Source organism: Podarcis vaucheri (assembly GCF_965113315.1).
Source record: "Podarcis vaucheri genome assembly, chromosome: 15".
Lineage (NCBI taxonomy): Eukaryota > Metazoa > Chordata > Lepidosauria > Squamata > Lacertidae > Podarcis > Podarcis vaucheri.
Window position 1 is genome coordinate 4,155,054 of NC_138753.1, and position 23,671 is coordinate 4,178,724.

The 23,671-nt window shown below is 46.2% G+C and overlaps 1 protein-coding gene and 2 long non-coding RNA genes across 3 annotated transcripts in view; 2 read left to right on the forward strand and 1 right to left on the reverse strand.

Annotated features, from left to right (window-relative positions):
* Positions 1–9,257: 9,257 nt before the first annotated feature.
* LOC309520343 lies at positions 9,258–18,544 on the reverse strand. The gene is made up of 3 exons (XR_014214219.1): positions 18,480–18,544; positions 12,582–12,652; positions 9,258–9,602 (listed from the first exon to the last, which is right to left on the reverse strand). It is a non-coding gene; the product is annotated as an uncharacterized lncRNA (long non-coding RNA).
* LOC309520356 lies at positions 10,311–11,043 on the forward strand. The gene is made up of 2 exons (XR_014214231.1): positions 10,311–10,814; positions 10,958–11,043. It is a non-coding gene; the product is annotated as an uncharacterized lncRNA (long non-coding RNA).
* Positions 18,545–18,629: 85 nt separating the features above from the next.
* The window catches only part of VPS53 (VPS53 subunit of GARP complex), a 42,740-nt gene continuing 37,698 nt past the window's right edge, over positions 18,630–23,671 (forward strand). The window contains exons 1-3 of the mRNA XM_082201733.1: positions 18,630–18,861; positions 21,322–21,402; positions 22,600–22,649. Of these exons, the coding sequence (XP_082057859.1) occupies positions 18,778–18,861; positions 21,322–21,402; positions 22,600–22,649 (215 nt within the window). The 5' untranslated portion in view covers positions 18,630–18,777. The remainder of the gene's footprint in view (positions 18,862–21,321; positions 21,403–22,599; positions 22,650–23,671) is intronic.

The window sequence follows — 23,671 nt, forward strand, 5'->3', positions numbered from 1 at the left end:
AGGGGCAAAAGGGGGTGGGGTGTTGGATGTGACTGCATTTCAGCGAAGCAAAGTTCTCTACGCACAGACCTCTCCATCGTTCATTCTCCATCCAGGCAAGAAAGAGACATACCGTAAGCACCTTTAAGCGACAAATCCCAGTCGGGCAAAAGCGCCAAAGGAGGGTATGAAGCGTGGCTGGTGGGGGCGTGGCCTACAGAAAAGGGGGCGTGGCCTAAGGAGCATCCGGAAGGCTGTACTGTACAGTGGTACCTCGGGTTACAGACGCTTGAGGTTACAGACTCAGCTAACCCAGAAATATTACCTCGGGTTAAGAACTTTGCTTCAGGATGAGAACAGAAATCGTGCAGGAGGCCCCATTAGCTAAAGTGGTGCTTCAGGTTAAGAACAGTTTCAGGTTAAGTGCTTAACCTGAGGTACCACTGTACTTGGCCCTGGGCCTAAAGTTCCCCATTCATCCTCTTATCACCCAGGGTTGCCATATTTCAGAAAGGACCCGATCCTTTATAACTGCTGTTCTTCTAATCCCTGAAAAGGAGATGGTTGTGATATCTCCCTTCTTAGGGCTAGGGTGGAGATGGCCTGAGTTAATATTTAAAACTGTTGAGGTGGATGGCGAAGGCGGGTAAGCTGTCAAGTTCGATTTGGATCTCGAAACCACCTACAGATCTTGCAAAATGTGGATTAGAAGGCAATGGGGAGTGGAAAGGCTGCCTGCTGTGCCAGAGATCATAGAGTGTAGCCTAGAAAAGGGAATGCTGGAATATAAAACTCTATGCTTCGGGAGGACTGAACGATGGGCACAGGTCTTGCTATCCAAACACTCGCTGTACAAAAATTCACTTATCCAAATCAGTACCCAAACACACTGCAGCTTCAGATATCCAAACAGCCTGCATATATAGTGCCTTATTTTTTGTGTTGTTGGTCCATGGCAGTCATTTCACCAGAAACCACGGCAGGATGGAGCAAGGGGGAGAGATCAGATAAATAAGATTGCATTTTCCCCTTCTTTGCTTGCCTTTGCAAGATTTCAGTGGGCTTTCCAGGATTTTCCTGTCATGCTAGCATCAAAATTTAAGCCTCTGCTACAAACACCACTAATGACAAAGGCTTCGAACCATGAACATGTGCTTCTTAATTATGGGTAGGCAAACTAAGCCCCGGGGGCCGGATCTTGCCCAATCGCCTTCAAAATCCATCACGTGGATGGTCCGGGAATCAGATTGTTTTTACATGAGTAGAATGTGTGCTTTTATTTAAAATGCATCTCTGGGTTATTTGTGGGGCTGTGATAGGAATTTTATGGTCTTCGACATATGGTAATGTTCATAAGTGTACCAACCGAGCACATACATAGATCAGCACAGGAAGACCGACCTGGAACCATTTTGATTCCTAAACTAAGCAAATGTTTTCTCTGCAAGGTCAAAGTGGGACACCTCCCATTGTCTTTTCCTTCACAAATCTTGTCTTAAGGCACATTTAAGATATGAATAGGGTGTGAGCCTGTGAATTGCCCCAGGAACTAAGTATTTATCACTACAAAAGACTGGCCAGGCTCCCCAGGCAATCCAATCAAGTAACCTGCCAGACAGGAGATAAACAAGGACAGGAGAAAAACAACATTCAAATTTTGGTTTAGACTGCCTTTTCTGTGATATAGGTGTGATGTATCTGAGGGGTGGTCTTAGGTTACACCCGTTCTGTGATGTATGTATGATGTTTCTGGGGGTGGCCTTGATCTACAGGGTGGCAATTTCAAAAGTCTTTATAAGGCCTTGCGCGCCATTGTTCTGGGTTCCTCCTCTCTCCTTCGGGAGAGGGGAGCACCCTGTTGCAACAGATCAATAAAGATCAAGCTTACTAGCTGCTTTGCTTCTCAATATTCTTTGGTTGGCCTCTGTTATGCTCTCCCACCAACAGGGAACCTATGTAGTTATCTCCCGCTTGGACTACTGCAACGCGCTCTACTTAGGGCTACCTTTGAAGGTGACCCGGAAACTGCAATTAATCCAGAATGCGGCAGCTAGACTGGTGACTGGGAGTGGCCGCCGGGACCACATAACACCGGTTCTGAGAGATCTGCATTGGCTCCCAGTACGTTTCCGAGCACAATTCAAAGTGTTGGTGCTGACCTTTAAAGCCCTAAACGGCCTCGGCCCAGTATACCTGAAGGAGCGTCTCCACGCCCGTCGTTATGCACGGACACTGAGATCGAGCGCCGAGGGCCTTCTGGCGGTTCCCTCATTGCGAGAAGCAAAGCTACAGGGAACCAGACAGAGGGCCTTCTCGGTAGTGGCGCCCGCCCTGTGGAACGCCCTCCCATCAGATGTCAAAGAGATAAACAATTACCTGACATTCAGAAGACATCTTAAGGCAGCCCTGTTCAGGGAAGTTTTTAATATGTAACGCTGTACTGTTTTTAACACTTGATTGGGAGCCGCCCAGAGTGGCTGGGGAAACTCAGCCAGATGGGCGGGGTATAAATAAATAAATAAATAAATAAATAAATAAATAAATATTATGTAAGGACTCTGTATGGGCTCTTGGATACCCCATAAGGGAAAAGGGCAATTTTTTGTTTACAACAGGGCATTGGAATTCATTTATATATATTTTTCCAAAATACAGTCCAGCCCCCCGACAAGGTCTGAGGGACAGTGCAGTGTTTCCCAACCTTTTTTGGGCAAAGGCACACCGCGCTCTCAAGGCCCCGGGAGGAGGAAGGCGTGAAGGGAATCCCAAAGGCGCGAAAACCTCACGCATGCGCAGGCCTTCTGCCTGCGACAGCCCAGTAGGCCAGCCGAAGCGAGCGGCAATGGGATGTGAGAGCTCGCTCGCTCGCCGCCCCGCGTGTGCCTATGTGGGGCACGTTACAGCCCCGTGACGTCAGCGCCACGCAGGCAGCCAGGCAGGCAGACGGCGAGAGCCCTGCGCTGGGCGGCCTCTCCTCGCCGCCGCCGCCCCACCTCTCGCCGCCCGACTCGCCCGCCTCCCACGGCACACCAGGCAACGTCTCGCGGCACACTAGTGTGCCGCGGAACACCGGTTGGGAAACACTGGGACAGTGGACCGGCCCCCTGCTGAAAAAGTTTGCTGACCCCTGCTCTTCGTCAATATGGCAACCCATTTGCAAACCTCTGCTCACCTCTTTCAAAGCGTTATTTGAAGGATCGAACTCTTGCAAAAGGCCGGCTTTTTACGAGGCAGGCCATTTTTATAAAACGCCACCATGAGCTCCTGTGTAGTGTAAACACGGCTGGACAACCGTTGTGGGTGTGCCAGTCACGAGAGCCTAGTGTTCCCTCTGCTGAGAAATTCCTGTTTCAGAATCTAGACGTGGCAAGACGGGTCTGGCTGTTCCCCATCTCTGGACGACACCACTGTGTTTTGATGCACTGTGCTGATGCCAGCGAGGCCTGGCACGGGCAAGAGAAAACTGGCATGCCTTAGGCTTCAAAACACCCGCCTGTTCTATTCTTTTTGTCAAATTATTCCTTTATGTACCTGACTGTGTTAATTGCTTCGCACGAACATATCTCACAGCAATCTCATAATTGCTATTAAACTGCAGTTTCATATGCAAAAAACCCCCAATTAAAAGCAATTCCATTCATTTTTTGAAAAAATGTATATCAAATTCTCTGTATAGAGACAGTTAAAAACAATATATGAAGACAGTTCCATAGATTAAATGCAAATTTTAATCCAAGGCAGATACATTGTACACACGCCAAATATTTAAAGCTGCACACACACCCCTCCAATAATACTGTAAAGGGACCCCTGACCATTAGGTCCAGTCGTGACCGACTCTGGGGTTGCGGCCCTCATCTCGCTTTATTGGCCGAGGGAGCCGGCGTACAGCTTCCCGGTCATGTGGCCAGCATGACTAAGCCACTTCTGGCGAAGCAGAGCAGCGCACAGAAACGCCGTTTATCTTCCCGCCAGAGCGGTACCTATTTATCTACTTGCACTTTGACGTGCTTTCGAACTGCTAGGTTGGCAGGAGCAGGGACCGAGGAACGGGAGCTCACCCCGTGGCGGGGATTCGAACTGCCGACCTTCTGATCGGCAAGTCCTAGGCTCTCTGGTTTAACCCACAGCGCTACCCGCGTCCCTTATTTTACCCCTTACAGAGCTACAAATCCCAACACGAACAACAGTTCCCGGTACACTTTGGTGGTGGTACTGAAATGTGCTTTAAATGTGTGGTGTGTGAACAGCCGAAGAAAATATAGGTTGGCAGTCAACTATGTTGTTTTTTTAATCAAAAGCAGACCCACTTCAAATAATGACAATGGCAAAATTAGACCCATTGACCTCAATGAGTCTGACTTTGTTGAGGGTTCATTCCTTTCTATGTGCTTACTCTTGAGCAAAGCTTAGCTGAGCACCACCCATAATTCTGCCTCCAGGAATATTGTTTCCACACATAGGCAAGCGTAATCAGTAAATGAATTTAATTGGGCTCTAGCTGTCACCTCATAGGTCCCTGCCCCAATGAACTTACAAATTACATTTCGACTATGCCAGGTGGAGTGAGAGAGAGTGACTGTGGGCAGAGCTGGCATCCACCCCTGCTATCCTTTGCCAGCTCAGCTGATTCCTGCCCTGGATCCACACCCAGGGAGAGAAAAAGTCGTTCCAGTGCTGTGAGTAATGCTGGATCTCTGGGCCTCGCTGCCTTGCCAACATCCCGCAATCCCCCTGAAGTATTGTCCAGAATCAAAATACAGTGGTACCTTGGGTTAAGTACTTAAGTCTGTTCTTAACCTGAAACTGTTCTTAACCTGAAGCACCACTTTAGCTAATGGGGCCTCCCGCTGCCACCACACGATTTCTGTTCTCGTCCTGAAGCAAAGTTCTTAACCTGAAGCACTATTTCTGGGTTAGCGGAGTCTGTAACCTGCAGCGTCTGTAACCCAAGGTACCACTGTACTGATAGTCTGCTTTAGAATATGAGACAAGTCAAGGAATCACTGAGAGAGTGCCCCACACAAATACATTTTATAGTGGTACCTCGGGTTAAGAACTTAATTCATTCTGGAGGTCTATTCTTAACCTGAAACTGTTCTTAACCTGAAATATCACTTTAGCTGATGGGGCCTCCTGCTGCCGCCGCCGGAGCATGATTTCTGTTCTCATCCTGAAGCAAAGTTCTTAACCTGAAGCACTATTTCTGGGTTAGCGGAGTCTGTAACCTGAAGCGTCTGTAACCCGAGGTACCACTGAATAGTGAAATAGGTCTTGAATGCTCCTAGCTATGATACCTATTGCCACCCACCCAATCAGAGGGGTTGAGAAACACTCATTTGCTAAGCTACACTTACCATCCTGGCAAGGTAACAATACATCCCGGGTGAGGAAACCTAACCACCCTCATGATCACGTCACCACTGCTGTATGTAAGCACTAGATTCTGCCCTCCTGTTAAATAAAACAGCCATCCACACATGAATTAAGCTTTGTCGAACGCCTGATGCCGGCCTGCAGGTGGTAGCTCAAAATCCACCCTGGCAGTTGGTGGGAAGTTTGTGTGTTCAGGCAGAATCACCTACACTTCCTCCGTTTATCTCTTGTTTTCCCTTTCCGCCCACTGCTCTGTTGTCTTCCAGTTTCTAAATTGTATGCCCCTTGGGGCAGAGACTTGCAGTCTCCTTATTTGCAAAGCGCCACGCTGCAACAATGCACCCATTAAATGTAATCTTTGGGGGAAACATAATCAGATTTTGCCCTAGAGCAGGCCTTACGCAAGGGACGCGGGTTGCGCTGTGGGTTAAACCACAGAGCCTAGGACTTGTCGATCAGAAGGTCGCCAGTTCGAATCCCCGTGGCGGGGTGAGCTCCCGTTGCTCGGTCCCTGCTCCTGCCCACCTAGCAGTTCGAAAGCACATCAAAGTGCAAGTAGATAAATAGGTACCGCTCCTATAGTTCTGGAGCAGATGTGATAAAGCCAGACATGTCTTTCTAATTAGTTTATTTTCATTTCCTACCTCCACCCTTCCTCCCCACTTAAAATAGCTGCAAACTGCCTTCTTCCCTCCTTAAATGGAAACAAACATGTCAATAAGAAGGCAGTCCTAATTGCCCTGAATTAGTACACACCCAGCTACAAAGCCATCTTTGACTCAGGAACACCATGGGAACACCAACAAGGAGGAAACTACATTCCAAGAATATTAATTTATCCAATCGGGACTGGAAACTTGAGTGGTGAGATGTGATGGGTGTGCCTGAAATATTTCACTCTTTTTTATTATTGCTTCAGGACAGGGACATCCCAGGTTCAGTCCTCAACATCTGCAGGCAGAGCCAGATGTGTATGAATTAAGTGGCCAAATTTAAGGATTTACTCAGTTGCTTCAAGAGAGCAGCTGAACTGACCTGGCAATCTAACACAGTGTTCCTCCACCTTGGCTTCCAAGATTTATCGTCACTATCACCATCATCAATTAAATTTGTATTCCACCTTTCATATGTAGATCTCATGATAGTTCACAGCATAAGATAAAGTATACAGACACAAAATACAAGATAAAAACAAGAACAATAAACCTCCTGGGCTACATCTCTCACCGTCCATCGTAATTGGCCAGCTTAGCCAATGGTCAGTATTATAAGAATTTTAAGGTCTCAAATATAGAATAAACATTCATAAATGCACACTTATCTAAAGATATGAACCATGTGTCTGAAATAGTAAGGGAGAGCAATCCTGAAGCCATTTTGACTCTCCCAATGACCTCAAATATTCCTCTGCAGTAAGGGAGAAAGCCTTCCCATTGTCTTTTTGCTTGCAAATCCTGTCTTAAGGGCGAATTTGTGTATGAATAGGGTGAACCTGTGACCAGGACTCAGGAACTATTAACCATCACAAAAGAATGGCCAGACTGCCCAGGAAATGCAATCAGTGACCATTATCAGGTGTCCTGGCGGGCAGGATTTCTGCCTCCTTCTGTGTTGTATGTATGATGTTTTGGGCAGTGGTCTTGGGCTACAGGGTGGCCAATTTCAAAAACCTATATAAGGGCTTGCACACCATTGTTCTGGGTTCTCCTCCCTCCTGCGTGTGGTGAGTGGGGACTCTGTTTCAACAGTTCCTTTAAAAAAGATCAGGCTTACTAGCCGCTTTGCTTCTCAATATACTCTGGTTGGCTTCTATTATTTCTCCTACCAATAGGGAACCCACTTAAGTACTCTATATGGGCTCTGGAATACCCCATAAGCAAAAGGCAGCAGTTTTCCCTATAACAGGGATGATGTGAAATGTAGTCCAACACCATCTGGAGGTCCAAGGTTGCTGTTGTCATCTTGACCATCATGGTCACAGCAACCGCAGGAAATAATAATCCTATACAGTGGTACCTCAGGTTAAGTACTTAGTTCGTTCCGGAGGTCCATACTTAACCTGAAACTGTTCTTAACCTGAAGCATCACTTTAGCTAATGGGGCCTCCTGCTGCCGCCAGAGCACAATTTCTGTTCTCATCCTGAAGCAAAGTTCTTAACCCGAGGTACTATTTCTGGGTTTGCAGAGTCTGTAACCTGAAGTGTATGTAACCTGACGTACCACTGTACTCTGGTTGTCGTTGGCATCCGTCTGTCTCCAGAGACAATGGAGTCTGCCTTCGGGGGTGAAGCCAGATTGCCATGCTAGCAGCAGTGAAGTGACCTCCCTGGGGTGCAAGTCTGGGCAGTGGGTCTGGGGGTGCTGTTACCGGAAAAATCCGAGGGCTCCCTTGGACAAAAACAAAGACACCAACCAGGATAACTTGGAGCAAAACAGCAGCCTGTAGGCTTGGCCTTTATTGAACTGTTGCAACAGGGTGTTCCCCTCACTCGCAGGAGAGAGGAAAGACCCAGAAAGATGGTGTGCAAGACCTTATAAAAACTTTTGAAATTCCCATCCTCTAGGTCAAGCCCACCCCCAGAAACATCATGCATACATTACAGAAAGGAGGGGTTGAGGGAAGAGTTGTGGTGGTAACCTGAGTGTCCTGTCACCTGGCTTTCCCCCTGCCCATGAGTCACTTCCAGGAGACAAAGGGGAGTTTGCAGTTTCCTGCCCCCAGAGGGAAGATCTGATCATTGTCCTTTGTTTCAGTCCATGCTGAATCCACTCCCATATGCAAGTTCTTTGTGATCCTGATTGTCTTCTGTCTGGGATCATCAGGGTTGACATAGCAACTGGGCAGGGCTCCTGTGGATGTGCTGGGATGGTGAAGGGATTATGGCTGACCAGAACCAAGCCACCCCCCTTTGATAGTCCTTGTCATATAGAGTAAAATAAAATGGAACAGTGCAAATCCGATGTATGGTTGATTTTTCTATGAGTTTATAACAGAAATGTGGCTTATGTAGTGTGTGAGTGTGAGTGTGTGTGAAGTTTGTACAAACAGAATGATTGGGGTGGGGGGGTTCCTGCTACAGTGCTGGGCTGCCCAGATGACAAAACCCCCCCTCTCAGCCTCGCTGATGTGGTCCACGGAAAAGCAGAGTGAGACGTTGGGTGCCAGTTTGGCTGCAGGGATTGCTGGAAAGAGGCGTACAAGGCACCATCCAGTCGTCTTAGGGACCCCACTCCAGACTTGTGGAGGATTTACTCCTTAGCCTTTTCTTCTCCCAAAGATATCCCGCAAGGCAGTGGAGGTTTAGGATCTCCCTTCTCCAAGATGGGCTCCCTTCCCAGGTGAATGAGCCCCATCTGCCCCTCACTTCCCTCCACAGCAGGGGCAGAAACAGCCTTCTTGCTCTTGACGGATGGACCCACTATTGCTCTTGTCCATTCATTCCGCAGGAGCCTGTCTTTGTATGCAGACAAACTCCCTAATTCACCGAGGGTTTGAGTCCCTACTAGCTACCCTCACCTGGTTAGCCAGCCAGTTTGAAGCCATTTTCTGGGATGTTGTTGCTGCCGAATGCTGACAGTTTCCAGGAGCCACAGGTGAGAGATGAGAGCAGGGTGGGGACAACCAAAGGTGGACAAATGACCCCAGAAGGAGCATTGAATTTATTTATTATAAATTTAATTAACAACAACAACAAGGTGCCCCAGTAGAGGCACAACCAACAACAACAACAACAACAACAAATGTATTTATACCCCGCCCATCTGGCTGGGTTTCCCCAGCCACTCTGGGCGGCTTCCAACAAAAGATTAAAAATACATTGAAACATCAGTCATTAAAAACTTTCCTAAACAGGGTTGCCTTCAGATGTCTTATAAACGTCAGATAGCTGTTAATTTCTTTGAGGGTGTTTCACAGGGCGGGCACCACTACCAAGAAGGCCATGACTGGTTCACTGTAACTTCCCTTCTCGCAATGAGGGAACCCCCAGAAGGCCCTTTTTGGAGCTGGACTTCAGTGTCTGGGCTGAGTGACAGGGGTGGAGACGCTCCTTCAGGTCTACTGGACCGAGGCCGTTAAGGGCTTTCAAGGTCAGCACCAACACTTTGAATTGTGCTTGGAAACGTACTGGGAGCCAATGTAGGTCTTTCAAGACCGGTGTTATGTGGTCTCAGCGGCCGCTCCCAGTCACCAGTCTAGCTGCCGCATTCTGGGTTAGTTGTAGTTTCCGAGTATACACCTCTATATACTGGTACAATATTGAAAAACAGTGTTGACCAAAATATGTCTTTACATTTAAACAACAACAACAACATCTTAAAATAGGTACGAAAAAGTTTAAAAAGTATAAAGTCAAATATATTTTGAAATACAAATGGCTAAGAGAACTGATACATCCAAAAGCACCCAGATAATAAAAAAAAAATCAAGTCATCCAATTAAACCATTGTAATTTAGCATACAAGCCTCAATAACATTTATCATCGGCTTTTGGACCCCCACTGCAAATCGTGTAACTGTCTGTCACGAATTTGTCAGAATCAGACAACAAATACAGTATGTGATTTCTGTTTGATCATCACCATCAGGTATCTTAACTATGTCAGGAAAAAAACTTTGCCCTTGGTTCAGAATACAAGAAGCAGTGTATAAATGATGATAAAGATCTTCTGCTGCTTGGGCACTAAAGATTGGCGCTGTTCTACTGGAATTTTTTCTGCAACGTGCCTCTAAATATTCTGACGGCGTCATCTGAAGCCGCTAAGCCAGAAATGCTTTCTAAACGATCTAACCAGTAAATCATGTAGGTAAATCTCAAATCCATGTAATAATTTAAGAAAATGTAACTGTGACGGGAACGGTTTATGGAATGCTTGTAGATCTCGCTGAGCATAGAAATAACCCAGTTTATATTCTCTCTCTCTCTCTCTCTATATATATATATATACCGGTATATATGTATATATATGAGTCTGAGTGAGGGCCTGTTTTTAAGAACCTGCAGAAGTATATCAAAAGCAAACATTTGCTCTTCACAATTTGCTACCCAAGTAGTCTCTCTGTGCAGCTGTAGCTTCCATATTAAGAAGTTTAAAACAATACATAAACAAAACCATTAAAATAGAAGACCGTACGGGCAGAATTCCAGTCTCCGCTTTAATACTAGCTGCCGGTGGGCAAACCAAGTAATATTTTGAGGATTTTGTTTTGAATAATTTCCAGTTGACTGGAGGGTCAGATTCCCCAAACTACCTTGACCTGGAATGACTTTCCTTCAGACAGTTTTGTACCAGCCAAAGAGACTTAATTATTTTTAGTGATTGTTGTGCTCCTTCATTTAGATCAGCCTTCTCCAAATTGGTGCCCTCCAGATGGTGTCAACTACAAATCCCATCAGCCATTGTGGCCAATAGTTAGGGATGATGGGAATTGTAGTCCATCAACATCTGCAGGGCACTGAGTGGGAAACGGTTGGTTTACATCAGGCGTCCCCAAGCTCGGCCCTCCAGCTGTTTGGGGACTACAACTCCCATCATCCCTAGCTAACAGGACCAGTGGTCATGGATGATGGGAGTTGTAGTCCAAAACGGCTGGAGGGCTGAGTTTGGGGATGCCTGGTTTACATCATTATTTATTGTTGTTGCTGTATATCATGACACATCTTAATAAACTACTGGTAGAGGGCTCAATGCATTTAGCCATTATCTACCTTTATCTCTCCTGATTCCTGACTTAAAACTCATACTGTGGGATTTACTAAAGGAGTAAATTTGCTGGTTCTGGGTCTCTATGAGTGTTTACTCCCCCAGGTTTCAGATCTGCTTGGGGCGATAGCTTAGGAGCCAAGAGAGACCACAGACAACGTGTTTCTGCTCCGTGAAGCATATCCCTGAATGGAGAGAAACATGCTAATTTCAGGAGATGAGAAGCTGTGTTGTAGTGGAGGGGGAATGTGGGCCCAGAAAGTAATACGGGCTGGCATGCCAGGCTAATTGACGGACCCCCTTGCCTTGGCAGCTGAATGCAGAGATAATGACATTTCCAAGTTCATTTGTGGCAGATTAGCATAGGCTCAGAGAGTGAGGAAAAAAGAATCAAGCAGAGGCTAGGTACTCCTTTTTCTTTTCTTTAATGCGGTTCCTACTTCACACCAGCTGCTCAGATGGTGACGCTTCTTTGCAAGACCCTTTGCATTTCTCATTAAAAGCTAAAGGTTGCATTTTGTCAGACTGAAGCTCTTCTGTCAAAGCTCAAATGTGTTTTACGAGTTGAGTAAGTAAACACCACCGACTCCCAGGAGATTGCAGTCATGCTGATCCTAATAACCGCTGGGTATTGTGAGGCCTTACTGCTGTTTCGGGGAGTGTGTGTGAATGATAACCGATAAATACAACTGCCTTAATTTTTCAGAGCATCCTTGGGGTATGTGCGAGAGGCTATATATTTGAGGTTTCTCTCCCTCTCTCCACTTCTAGGATGAATCTAAAAACATTCCTGTTTGCTCACAGGGCATTTCCTAACTGAAAGACATTGTTCCTGGCAACCTGCAATTATTAACTGCGAGAGCAAACAATTGGCTTTGTTCTTAAGTTTTAATCACCAACACGCTTCCTGCCGTGGGCTCCTTGAGGAGGAAGGGCGGGATATAAGTTGAATATACATAAATAAAAATGATAATGCAGAGCGGCCGCAGAGACCACATAACACTGGTCTTGAAAGACCTACATTGACTCTCAGTATGTTTCAGAGTACAATTCAAAGTGTTGGTGCTGACCTTTAAAGCCCTAAAAGGCTTTGGCTCAGTATATCTGGAGGAGCGTCTCCACCCCCATCGTCTAGCCTGGATGCTGAGGTCCAGTGCCGAGGGCCTTCTGGCAGTTCCCTCCCTGCGAGAAGTGAGGTTACAGGGAACAAGGCAGAGGGCCTTCTCGGTGGTGGCGCCCGCCCTGTGGAACGCCCTCCCACCAGATGTCAAAGAGAAGAACAACTATCTGACTTTTATAAGACACCTGAAGGCAGCCCTCTTTAGGGAAGCTTTTAATGTTTGATGTTTTATTGTGTTTTTAATTTTTTGGGGGAGCCACCCAGAGTGGCTGGGGAAGCCCAGCCAGATGGGCGGGGTATAAATAATAAATTTTTATTAGTAGTATTAAATTATAATAAGCTGCCACGGCGAGTCCCTACACTTCAGAATTTGCTGCAACGCCACTGAGATCAAAGTACTCACAAAGGCAGAAGAGCAGTGTTTGGTTAAGACGCTGGCAACCCTTGCCGGCAGAGGGAAGCCAGTTCCAGATTCTGAAACAGAGAAAAGGTTTGTAATAATAATAATTAATAATAATTTATTATTTATACCCCACCCATCTGGCTGAGTTTCCCCAGCCACTCTGTGCAGCTTCCAATCAAGTGTTAAAAACAATACAGCATTAAATATTAAAAACGTCCCTAAAGAGGGCTGCCTTCAGATGTCTTTTAAAGAAAAGATAGTTGCTTATTTCCTTCACATCTGAAGGGAGGGCGTTCCACAGGGCGGGCGCCACTACCGAGAAGGCCCTCTGTCTGGTTCAAGGTGGAGCAAGGTGCTTCTGTAGCTACCGGAGCTGTAACTTCGCCAAAGGTTATTGTGCGGCATGTGAGGGCTTGCACGAAGCAGCTGGATGTGTTTGGAAATTTTCTATAAAGAGACGTCTCCCTGGAGCAATGTGAGGTGTTTGGTTTTTGAAAAAAACAACACGTACAGGCAAATACCAGAAGCAGTAAGAGCAATCATAGCTGTGGCGTAAGGAAATTGGAAGAGCTTGGCTGCAGGAACAGGGTCAAAGGGAGCCCGTATATTCCAGGATCCTGTTCTCACAGTGGCCCCCAGATGCCCCCAAGCAGGACCTGGGGGCCACAGCAACCTCCCTGCTTGTGATTTAGAGGCCTATTGCCTCTGAAAGTGGAGCAGGCAGAACGAAGCCATCATGGCTGTTGCAGAAAAATTAAAGGTTGGCTTTTTCTGCCCAGTTGCCTAAGGGACTGAGTCCCCAAAGTCCATGATTGGCCAGAGAAGAATGGATGGAGGCAAAATCCAGTGAAAGCAAGGCAGAACTTTATTTTTCTGTTGCAACAGAGTCCCTCCACCCCCTTGCAAGGAGGTGAGCTACCCAGAACAAAGATGTGTTGAAAGTAAAGACTTTCGGCACTGTCCATGTTGTTGTTTAGTCGTGTCCAACTCTTCGTGACCCCATGGACCAGAGCACGCCAGGCACTTCTGTCTTCCATTGCCTCCCGCAGTTTGGTCAAACTCATGTTTGTAGCCTCAAGAACACTGTCCAACCATCTCATCCTCTGTCGTCCCCTTCTCCTTGTGCCCTCCATCTTTCCCAACATCAGGGTCTCTTCCAGGGAGTCTTCTCTTCTCATGAGGTGGCCAAAGTATTGGAGCCTCAGCTTCAGGATCTGTCCTTCCAGTGAGCACTCAGGGCTGATTTCCTTCAGAATGGAGAGGTTTGATCTTCTTGCAGTCCATGGGACTCTCAAGAGTCTCCTCCAGCACCATAATTCAAAAGCATCAATTCTTTGGCGACCAGCCTTCTTTATGGTCCAACTCGCACTTCCATACATTACTACTGGGAAAACCATAGCTTTTACTATACGGACCTTTGTTGGCAAGGTGATGTCTCTACTTTTTAAGATGCTGTCTAGGTTTGTCATTGCTTTCCTCCCAAGAAGCAGGCATCTTTTAATTTCATGGCTGCTGTCACCATCTGCAGTGATCATGGAGCCCAAGAAAGTAAAATCTCTCACTGCCTCCATTTCTTCCCCTTCTATTTGCCAGGAGGTGATGGGACCAGTGGCCATGATCTTCGTTTTTTTGATGTTGAGTTTCAGACCATATTTTGCGCTCTCTCTTTCACCCTCAATAAAAGGTTCTTTAATTCCTCCTCACTTTCTGCCATCAGCGTTGTGTCATCTGCATATCTGAGGTTGTTGATATTTCTTCTGGCAATCTTAATTCCGGCTAGGGATTTATCCAGCTCAGGCTTTCGCATGATGAATTCTGCATAAAAGTTAAATAAGCAGGGAGACAATATACAGCCTTGTCGTACTCCTTTCCCCTTTTTCCAGGACATGTCCCCTTTTTCATGGGTATGTAAAACAAGAGTCATCATAGCGATCCATGGTTAAAAGTAGAAGTCAGCAGATGTGTCCTCTTTTTTGCTCTTCAAAACATGGCAACCCTAGAAATACCATAGTTCTTGAATCCAGGTCACCGTCCCACCCTATTCATACACAAATAAGCCCTTTAAACAGAATTTGAAGGATTTGGAAGTGTAAGAACAATTGAGAAAGGTTTCTCTTTTGCAGAGGAAAGATTCAGAGTGATTAGGAGAGCCACGATGGCATTTGGGGATTGTTCTGTGTGCTAAAAATAATGTGTAATTTTTTCAGGGAATATTTCCTAAATTTTGAAGGATTGGTCTCCTGTGGAGTGTGTGTATGTTTTGTGTGTGTACCCTAAATATTATAACAGTGGCTGTGAAGGATGGGGAGAAAATCCCTCTTCAGCCTGTGAGAAAAGAAAATAGCAGTTTATAGCAGTAGTAGTAGTAGTAGTAATAATAATAATAATAATAATAATTTTTTATTTATACCCTGCCCTTCCTGGTTCAGAAAACTGGGCGCGACTAACAACAAATTTAAAACACTTAGTTGATGCAAAAAAAAAAAAACAACAGCATAAAATACAGTATAAAACACGAATAACAATAAATTCAGAATTCAAAAATCAATTTAGGGGGAAATCCATCCAATAAACCTCCAATTTATTGTAGAAGAAAAAGCAACTGGATCTATCATGGAGCAGCTTTGAAGTGACAAGGATATAAAAAGGATATAAAGGTTTATTCAAAATGTGGCAAGCTTCCTAATTACACAAACATTTAGCCAAGAATATAAAACCAATAGAAGCTAATAGCTAAATTCTAATTACCCATTAATACATTCAAAAGAAGCAGAGTTGCCAGGGGGAAGTAAAAATCCAGCCAGATTCAGAGGACATAATGCCCAGGAACATTGCACTAATTAATCAAACCAGCACAAGGCTAATTTCACCTGGGCAAGGTAAATTCTTGACTGTGGCTAGTAGCCATTGGCAGGCGACCTCAGATTCCTGTTTGGCTATAGGTGGCCTTGGTCAAGCGATACATCTTGTCTCTGCCAACGCTTGGGCTGCTACGTTTTGACCGCAGCTTGGTCTGCCAGCTCAGTTATGTTGCTGCTAAAGGCAGAAGAGCGGGTGGAGGCAATAAAAGTTGGCAACCCTGAGGCCCATCATTTTAAGTGGCACCCTCTGCTGCATCCCACAGGACTTGCGCCAGAGGGTGTGACACAACGGCTGGGAATTGCAGCGAGGGAGAGGGATCGCATGTTCAGGTCCTGTTTGCGGGTTTCCTCAAAGGCATTTGGTTGGCCGCTGTGAGAACAGGATACTAGACTAAATGGGTCATTGTCCAGACTGTTATAAGAAAAACTGCTCCCTCTTGCTTACGGGGTATTCCAGAGCCCATATAGAGTCCTTAAGTGGGTTCCCTATTGGTAGGAGAAATAATAGAGGCCAACCAGAGAATAACTGAGAAGCAAAGCAGCTAGGAAGCCTGATATATATTGAAGGAACTGTTGCAAAAGGGTCCCCACTCACCACATGCAGGAGGGACGAGAACCCAGAACCAAGGTGTGCAAGCCCTTATATTTGTTGTTGTTTAGTTGTTTAGTCGTGTCCGACTCTTCGTGACCCCCTGGACCAGAGCATGCCAGGCACTCCTGTCTTCCACTGCCTCCCGCAGTTTGGTCAAACTCATCCTGGTAGCTTCGAGAATACTGTCCCACCATTTCGTCCTCTGTCGCCCCCTTCTCCTTGTGCCCTCCATCTTTCCCAGCATCAGGGTCTTTTCCAGGGAGTCTTCTCTTCTCATGAGGTGGCCAGAGTCTTGGAGCCTCAGCTTCAGGATCTGTCCTTCCAGTGAGCACTCAGGGCTGATTTCCTTAAGAATGGAGAGGTTTGATCTTCTTGCAGTCCATGGGACTCTCAAGAGTCTCCTCCAGCACCATAATTCAAAAGCATCAATTCTTTGGCAATCAGCCTTCTTTATGGTCCAGCTCTCACTTCCATACATCACTACTGGGAAAACCATAGCTTTAACTCTACGGACCTTTGTTGGCAAGGTGATATCTCTGCTTTTTAAGATGCTGTCTAGGTTTGTCATTGCTTTCCTCCCAAGAAGCAGGCGTCTTTTAATTTCATGACTGCTGGCACCATCTGCAGTGATCATGGAGCCCAAGAAAGTAAAATCTCTCACTGCCTCAATTTCTTCCCTTTCTATTTGCCAAGAGGTGATGGGCCCAGTGGCCAGGATCTTCGTTTTTTTGATGTTGAGCTTCAGAACATATTTTGCACACTCTTATATCCCTTATATAGACTTTTGAAATTGCCCGCCCTGTAGCCCAAGACCACCATCCCTCAAAACATCATACATACATCACAGAAGGAGGCAGAAATCCTGCCCAACAGAACACCTGATAATGGTCACTGATTGCATTACCTGTGCAGTCTGGCAATTCTTTTGTGATGGTTAATAGTTCCTGAGTCCAGGTCACAGGCTCACCCTATTCAGACACAAATTTGCCCTTAAGACAGGATTTGCAAGCAAAAAGACAATGGGAAGGCTTTCTCCCTTACTGCAGAGGAATATTTGAGGTCATTGAGAGATTCAAAATGGCTTCAGGATTGCTCTCCCTTACTATTTCAGACACATGGTTCATATATTTAGATATGTGTGTGTTAATAATAATAATAATAATAATAATAATAATAATAATTTATTATTTATACCCCGCCCATCTGGCTGAGTTTCCCCAGCCACTCTGGGCGGCTTCCAATTGAATGTTAAAAACAATACGGCATTAAATATTAAAAATATTAATGAATATTTATTATATATTTGAGACCTTAATTTTTTTGTAACATGATCCAACAGGTTGATCTCATCTAATATGAAGAAACAAGCCTCCTTCTTAACGTTCCTGACCATCTCCAAGCACCCCACCTCTGCACACCCACAGAATATTGCATATATACAGAATCACCTCTCTCTTAGGCAAGCAACAGAAGCTTAATCTGTCATGTCTGGCTATTGAGAGGGTGGCTTTTTTTGTTTGTTAAGAGGGCGGAACTGGGGGCGATATGTGTCAGAGGGTTTAGTCTCCCAGCCCCACCGTCCCATCTTCAGAACCCCATTTTTGTCCGTCTCCGTAAGTCCTCTTTATGGGGAGGGCATGGCTGTCTGGTCTTTTAGTAGGTCTGCTCCAGCTTAAGAGGTGGAACGCTGCAACATTTTGTTGTTGTTCCCATTTGTTATTGTCATCATCTCACGAAGTGATGCCACACGCAATGCAACATAGCATGCTCATTACACGGGCGTTGAATTATCCTGTTCATAACTGATGCAAGAAGGTGAGAAGAATGTAAGGAAGACTGGATCAGGCCAGTGGCCTATCTAGCCCTGAATCCTGGTCTCACGGTGGCCAATCAGATGCCATCAGTTGTTATTAATTGTACTTTATTATTAACAGCTATGATAACACCATTGTAAATATCAGTTATAAGAACTCTGTTGGCAACAACAGGTCTCTGAATACTTGGGAAGCCCATGATTCATAAGTACACCTGGATCTGCAAACATACAAATGCGTGAGTCAAAAGAAATGATTCTTAATGGGAAAAGTTACAAAGCATCTGCTTAAATCACCATACCTTTGAAAACAAATGGACTTTAAAAAACCAAGCAAACCCTTTTTAAAAAAGTGTTTCCCCCAGCTTGAGCTGAAAGGCACTCTGCCCATGCTCAGAAACGCTGGTGGCTGTCATATATGCATATGTCATATATGCATATGCATCAAAAAATATTAAGGGGCTCAGAAATGCTTTTAAATAAGTATATGAAAGTATTCTCGCACCAACGGAAAAGGAAGGCAAGCCCTCTGTAATTTCGTATAGCGACCATTCACTTTTTTCTTGAGAGTGTTTGACTTGTAAAAAGCTTAAATAAAACGTTTCTTTATTTTTTAAATAAAAAGTACGCACACATTTCCCTCACCGCTCCAAGAATTTCGCGCAGTCTCAAGAACCCATTGAGAAAAAGGAAAACTCCGAGGAATCCCCGCCCCCAGGAGGGAGGGGGTCGGAGTGGGCGTGGCCTTATCGCGCCATCTCGCCCCGCCCCTCCTTCCCCATTGGCTGCTCCCATTCCCCCTCCCTCCGCGCGGTCCTCCAGCATCCCAGAATGCCGCCGTTCCCGGAAGTGGCGCGCTTTCCCTCAAGCGAGAGAGAGAGAAGAAGAGAGGAGGCGGGTGACTAGTCGAGCGTCGCGGGGCAGGCCGGGATGGAGGAGGACGAGCTGGACTTGGCCGACGAGCTGGAGGCCGCCCTGCAGCTGGCGCCGGAGGTGCAGCTGGCCATCGAGCAGGTGAGGGAGACCCGGGCGGGAGAAGGTGAGGGAAAGGGGGCGGGGCCGTGCATGCTAATATGGGAGTTCGGGGTAGGCGGGGCTCCCGTAGTCCCTCAGCGATTGGACGGAGTGTAAGGAGGCGGGGCTATGTATGCTAATATGGGGCTTTGTGGTGGGAGGAGGCGCCTGTATCTCCAAAGCGATTGGGTGAAGTGTGAGTAAGGGGCGGGGCTCTGTAAGCTAATATGGGGGTTCTGTGTGGGGAGGGGCTGTAGGGAGTGGGGGGCTGCTTTAAATTGAGGGGGGTCTGTTTGGGTGTCTTTGAGGAGAGGGACGTTGTGGGGGTGCTGCTTATCTTGGGGGGGTTCGTGATGTTTTTTCTTCTGTATTGAATTTATCTATACTTACCTTCGTCGTAAATGATCATTTACGTCAGTATTTTAAACCAATAAAGATTTACCATGAAAAATAATAATTTGGGGAAGGGGGTCAAGTGCTGGTTGAATGACAGGCTGCTGGATAGGAGACCCCCTGTCCATAGGGCAGCAGTTTCTTATTTATTTGCAGCATTTATATCCCACCCTTTTTATATATTGAGCTCAAGGTGATGTACATTAGTATTGTCGTTTAGTGGTGTCCGACTCTTCGTGGCCCCCTGGACCAGAGCACGCCAGGCACTCCTGTCTTCCACTGCCTCCCGCAGTTTGGTCAAACACATGCTGGTAGCATTGAGAACACTGTCCCACCATCTCGTCCTCTGCTGTCCCCTTCTCCTTGTGCCCTCCATCTTTCCCAACATCAGGGTCTTTTCCAGGGAGTCTTCTCTTCTCATGAGGTGGCCAAAGTCTTGGAGCCTCAGCTTCACGATCTGTCCTTCCAGTGAGCACTCAGGGCTGATTTCCTTCAGAATGGAGAGGTTTGATCTTCTTGCAGTCCATGGGACTCTCAAGAGCCTCCTCCAGCACCAGAATTCAAAAGCATTAATTCTTCATGGTCCAGCTCTCACTTCCATACATCACTACTGGGAAAACCATAGTACTATACTATACGGACCTTTGTCAGCAAGGTGATGACTCTGCTTTTTAAGATTCTGTCTAGGTTTGTCATTGTGTACATTAATATTGTGATTATTAAATTGTGGCTCAGGGAGCAATTGGGTTGTGTGTACAGTGGTACCTCTGTATACGAACGGGATCCGTTCTGGAGCCCCGTTCGCATCCAGAAGCAAACGTAACTAGCGACGGCACGTCTGCGCACGCTCATGTCGCTTTTCACCGCTTCTGCGCATGCGCGTGACGTCATGTTGAGCGTCTGCATATGCACAAGCGGCGAAACCCGGAAGTAATGCACTCCGTTACTTCCGGGTTTCCGCGGAGCGCAACTCGAACATGCTCAACCCGAAGCGCATTCAACCCGAGGTATGACTGTAGAGAGGTACCTCGGGTTACAGACGCTTTGTATGTGTGTTTAGAACAGGGGAGGGTAGAGAGTTTGTCGTGGGCATGACACGCATGCAGCCAAAGAATTCAGTTTGCACATGCGCCCCCAAAGGTTGACTCCCCCCCCCCAAAGGTTGACGCAGTGGTTGCAGAGTGAAGGATTTAAACGCTAAAGGAGGTCACTGTGACAAGGCTGCGTTTACTTGGTCAGATAAAGAGCAGGGAGCGGAATGGGTTTAAGGACCGTTCCCCATTAAAACAGACAGAACCTGTTTGGGGTCTTAGTTCGGTGGTAACAGTAGCATAAAAATAAGGGGAAACAAGCAAGATGCAGCAAACAACTCATACCATTCAAAACAAACACGTAGTGATTCAGGAGGGACAGGAGGACACTTGGATTGGAAGCAGGTAGTGGGAACGTGTTTGCATGATGCCGGAGTCAGTAAGGTGAGGCTGAGCTGGATTGGAGAAGATTTTGCTGGTGAAGCAGAATATGGGAAGGATGGAGGGAGAGGTAGGGGAGCCTGAAGCAACCTCTGTGCAGGCCAGGGTGGGATCCTGACCCCTGTCTTCCAGCCTCTCTCCATAACCAAGGAAGGAAGGAAGGAATGTGATCCATACCCCACAAACCACTGCACAGCCTCTCTGTTTTTACCATGGTGCTGGACATTTGTTGTTTTTGGCACAGCGTGTGTGTTGCTGTGTTCCTTTTCGTCTTTTATTTGAATTGCTATGGTTTGAGGTTTTAATGTAAGTCACATTTATTTATTTATTTAATAATCCCATCTTTTTCTCCAAGGAGCTCAAGATTCTCTCTCTCATTTAATGCCCACAAAAACTCTGTGAGGTAAGTTAGGCTGAGAGGCAGGATGACTTGCCCAGGGTCACCCAGTGAGTTCCATGGCCAAGCGGGAATTTGAACCCCAGTGTCTCCCCGGTCATAGTCCAACACTCCATGCCGTACAGGCTCTTTTGTAAGAAAAACAACTAACACATACAGTTAATAATAGTAACTTCCGTTCCTTTTCTTAACCCCTAGGTTTTTCCGAGTCAGGATCCGTTGGACCGAGCTGACTTCAACGCTGTGGAGTACATCAACACGCTTTTCCCGACCGAGCAAGTGAGTGCATGGCGACACAATTGTGAAAAACAGTTTCTTCTTTTACCCTGTTTTCTGCTGGTAGATTCATAAGAGATTCACAAAACAATAGTAAAACATTGGAGAGTTTCCCTTGCCTCCTAACAGGGGTGATCAAGTTCTGGGGTCCATCGATGGTTTATCCATTGCCTTCTAAATATCTTTTATCGAGGGCATTTCTGCAAAAGACAAATAAAAGCTGCTGAAAACACAAAAGCAGCAAATACAGTTAAGGCAAGATTAAAAGACTGCCGCTGCCATCAAATCCAGCCATCTTAGCCTGTGGCAAGGGATGATGGGAGTTGTAGTCCGACAGTATCTGGGAAGCTAGGGTTGACGAATGATGATGGTCCGAGGGAGAGAGCCTACTTTTGGTCTCTATGGCTTGTCTCATTTTGCTGTGTCTTGTTTGTCCACTAGAGGCCACTGTTCTTCTTCTGTTAAGCAAGATCAGAACATAGGAGGCTGCCTTATAGTGAGTCTGGGCGGCTTCCACCATATATAAAAACATAATAAAACATGAAACATTTAAAAACTTCCCTATACAAGGCTGCCTTATTCTAAAAGTTGTATAGTTGCTTATCTTCTTGACAGAGGATGTTTAACTCCGTACCCTCCAACATTTCTCTGATGAAAATAGGGATGTCCTAAGGTGGCGCTGTGGGTTAAACCACAGAGCCTAGGGCTTGCCAGTTCGAATCCCCGCGATGGGATGAGCTCTTGTTGCTTGGTCCCTGCTCCTGCCAACCTAGCAGTTCGAAAGCACACCAGTGCAAATAGATAAATAGGTACCGCTCCGGCGGGAAGGTAAACGGCATTTCTGTGCGCTGCTCTGGTTCGCCAGAAGTGGCTTAGTCACGCTGGCCACATGACCAGGAAGCTGTATGCCGGCTCCCTCGGCCAATAAAGCGAGATGAGCGCCGCAATCCCAGAGTCGGCCACGACTGGACCTAATGGTCAGGGGTCCCTTTACCTTTAAGGAAAAGTAGGACATTCCGGGATCAAATCAGAGCCCGGCTTCTGTAAATCCAGGACTGTCCCTGGAAAATAGGGACACTTGGAGGGTTTGCCAACAGGCAACATACTCTTCTCAGCATGGAGGGCCAAATCCCCATTCTGTTGACATTGCATATGCAGCTAAATAACTGACCCCACCTTTCTCTCCTTTTTCTTTGACAGTCTTTGGCAAACATTGACGATGTGGTGAACAAGATCAAGCTGAAAATAAGGTAAGCAGGGCTATTTTAAAAATTATTATCAATGGGGCTGGTGTGGGGCAGGAAAAGCTGCTGTTCCTTTAGACTAGGGAAGGGGCTGACCGTCTTTGTCCTAACTTAACCCCCGCCAGCCTGCTGGAGGCTCTGTGCCAGCAGTGGCAATAGCACCCTGGGTGCAGGCAGACACATTGGAAATGGCACAGGTGAAAAACACAGAAGATAAAAGGCACACAGCCTCTTGCCTGAGGAAAGGGGAGTGGTTGCTTCCTTCTCATTCGTGGAGTGATTGCTGTGATGACAGAGGAGCTGGCTCCTTCAGAATAGGGCAAGCTTGCTTCAATTCAGGAGCGTAGCTTTTTTATTTAAACCACTTATTTATTCGAGTAAGCTGTGTGTGGAAATCCGACATGGAAAACTGTGAAATGGTATAAAAGCTTGTGACTGTAAATTGTGGCCAACGCCTGAAACACGGGAATTGCAGCGAATGTGGAACTGTCGTCTTCCATTGCGGTAACCCTTCCTGGAACCTTGTAGCAAAGAGTGTGCAAGAAGTCGAATAAATATTATGAATAAGGAATACCGAGGTTCCAGTAAATCAGTAATTTAAAAACAGGAATTCAGTAATAACCAGGCTCATTCCTGCTGGTCAGGGAAAGCCTGGGCAAATAATTATTTCCGAGGGAGGGGGGGTGTTCAAGAAACTTTACCCAGAGTAGACCTGTTGAAATCAATGCAACTAACTTAAAAATGTTCGTTAATTTCAATGGATCTGTAACTGCCCTGTGTCTTTTCAAGAACATAGGAAGACTGCCTTAGACTGAGTTAGACTAAGGTTACCAGATTTTTTTCCAAAGAATCTGGGGACACTTTTTTGTTTGAAAAGAGAAAATTATTAAATTATTTTTAAAAAATATTTTTAAAAAAAATAAAAAAGAAGTAACATCTTTTCTTCTGTGGGCAGATGGCCAGGTAGCTGGCAGCTCTTGCTTCCAGCTCAGTTTGGGTTGCGGGGGAGGGGGGTGTCAGCGGTTCCC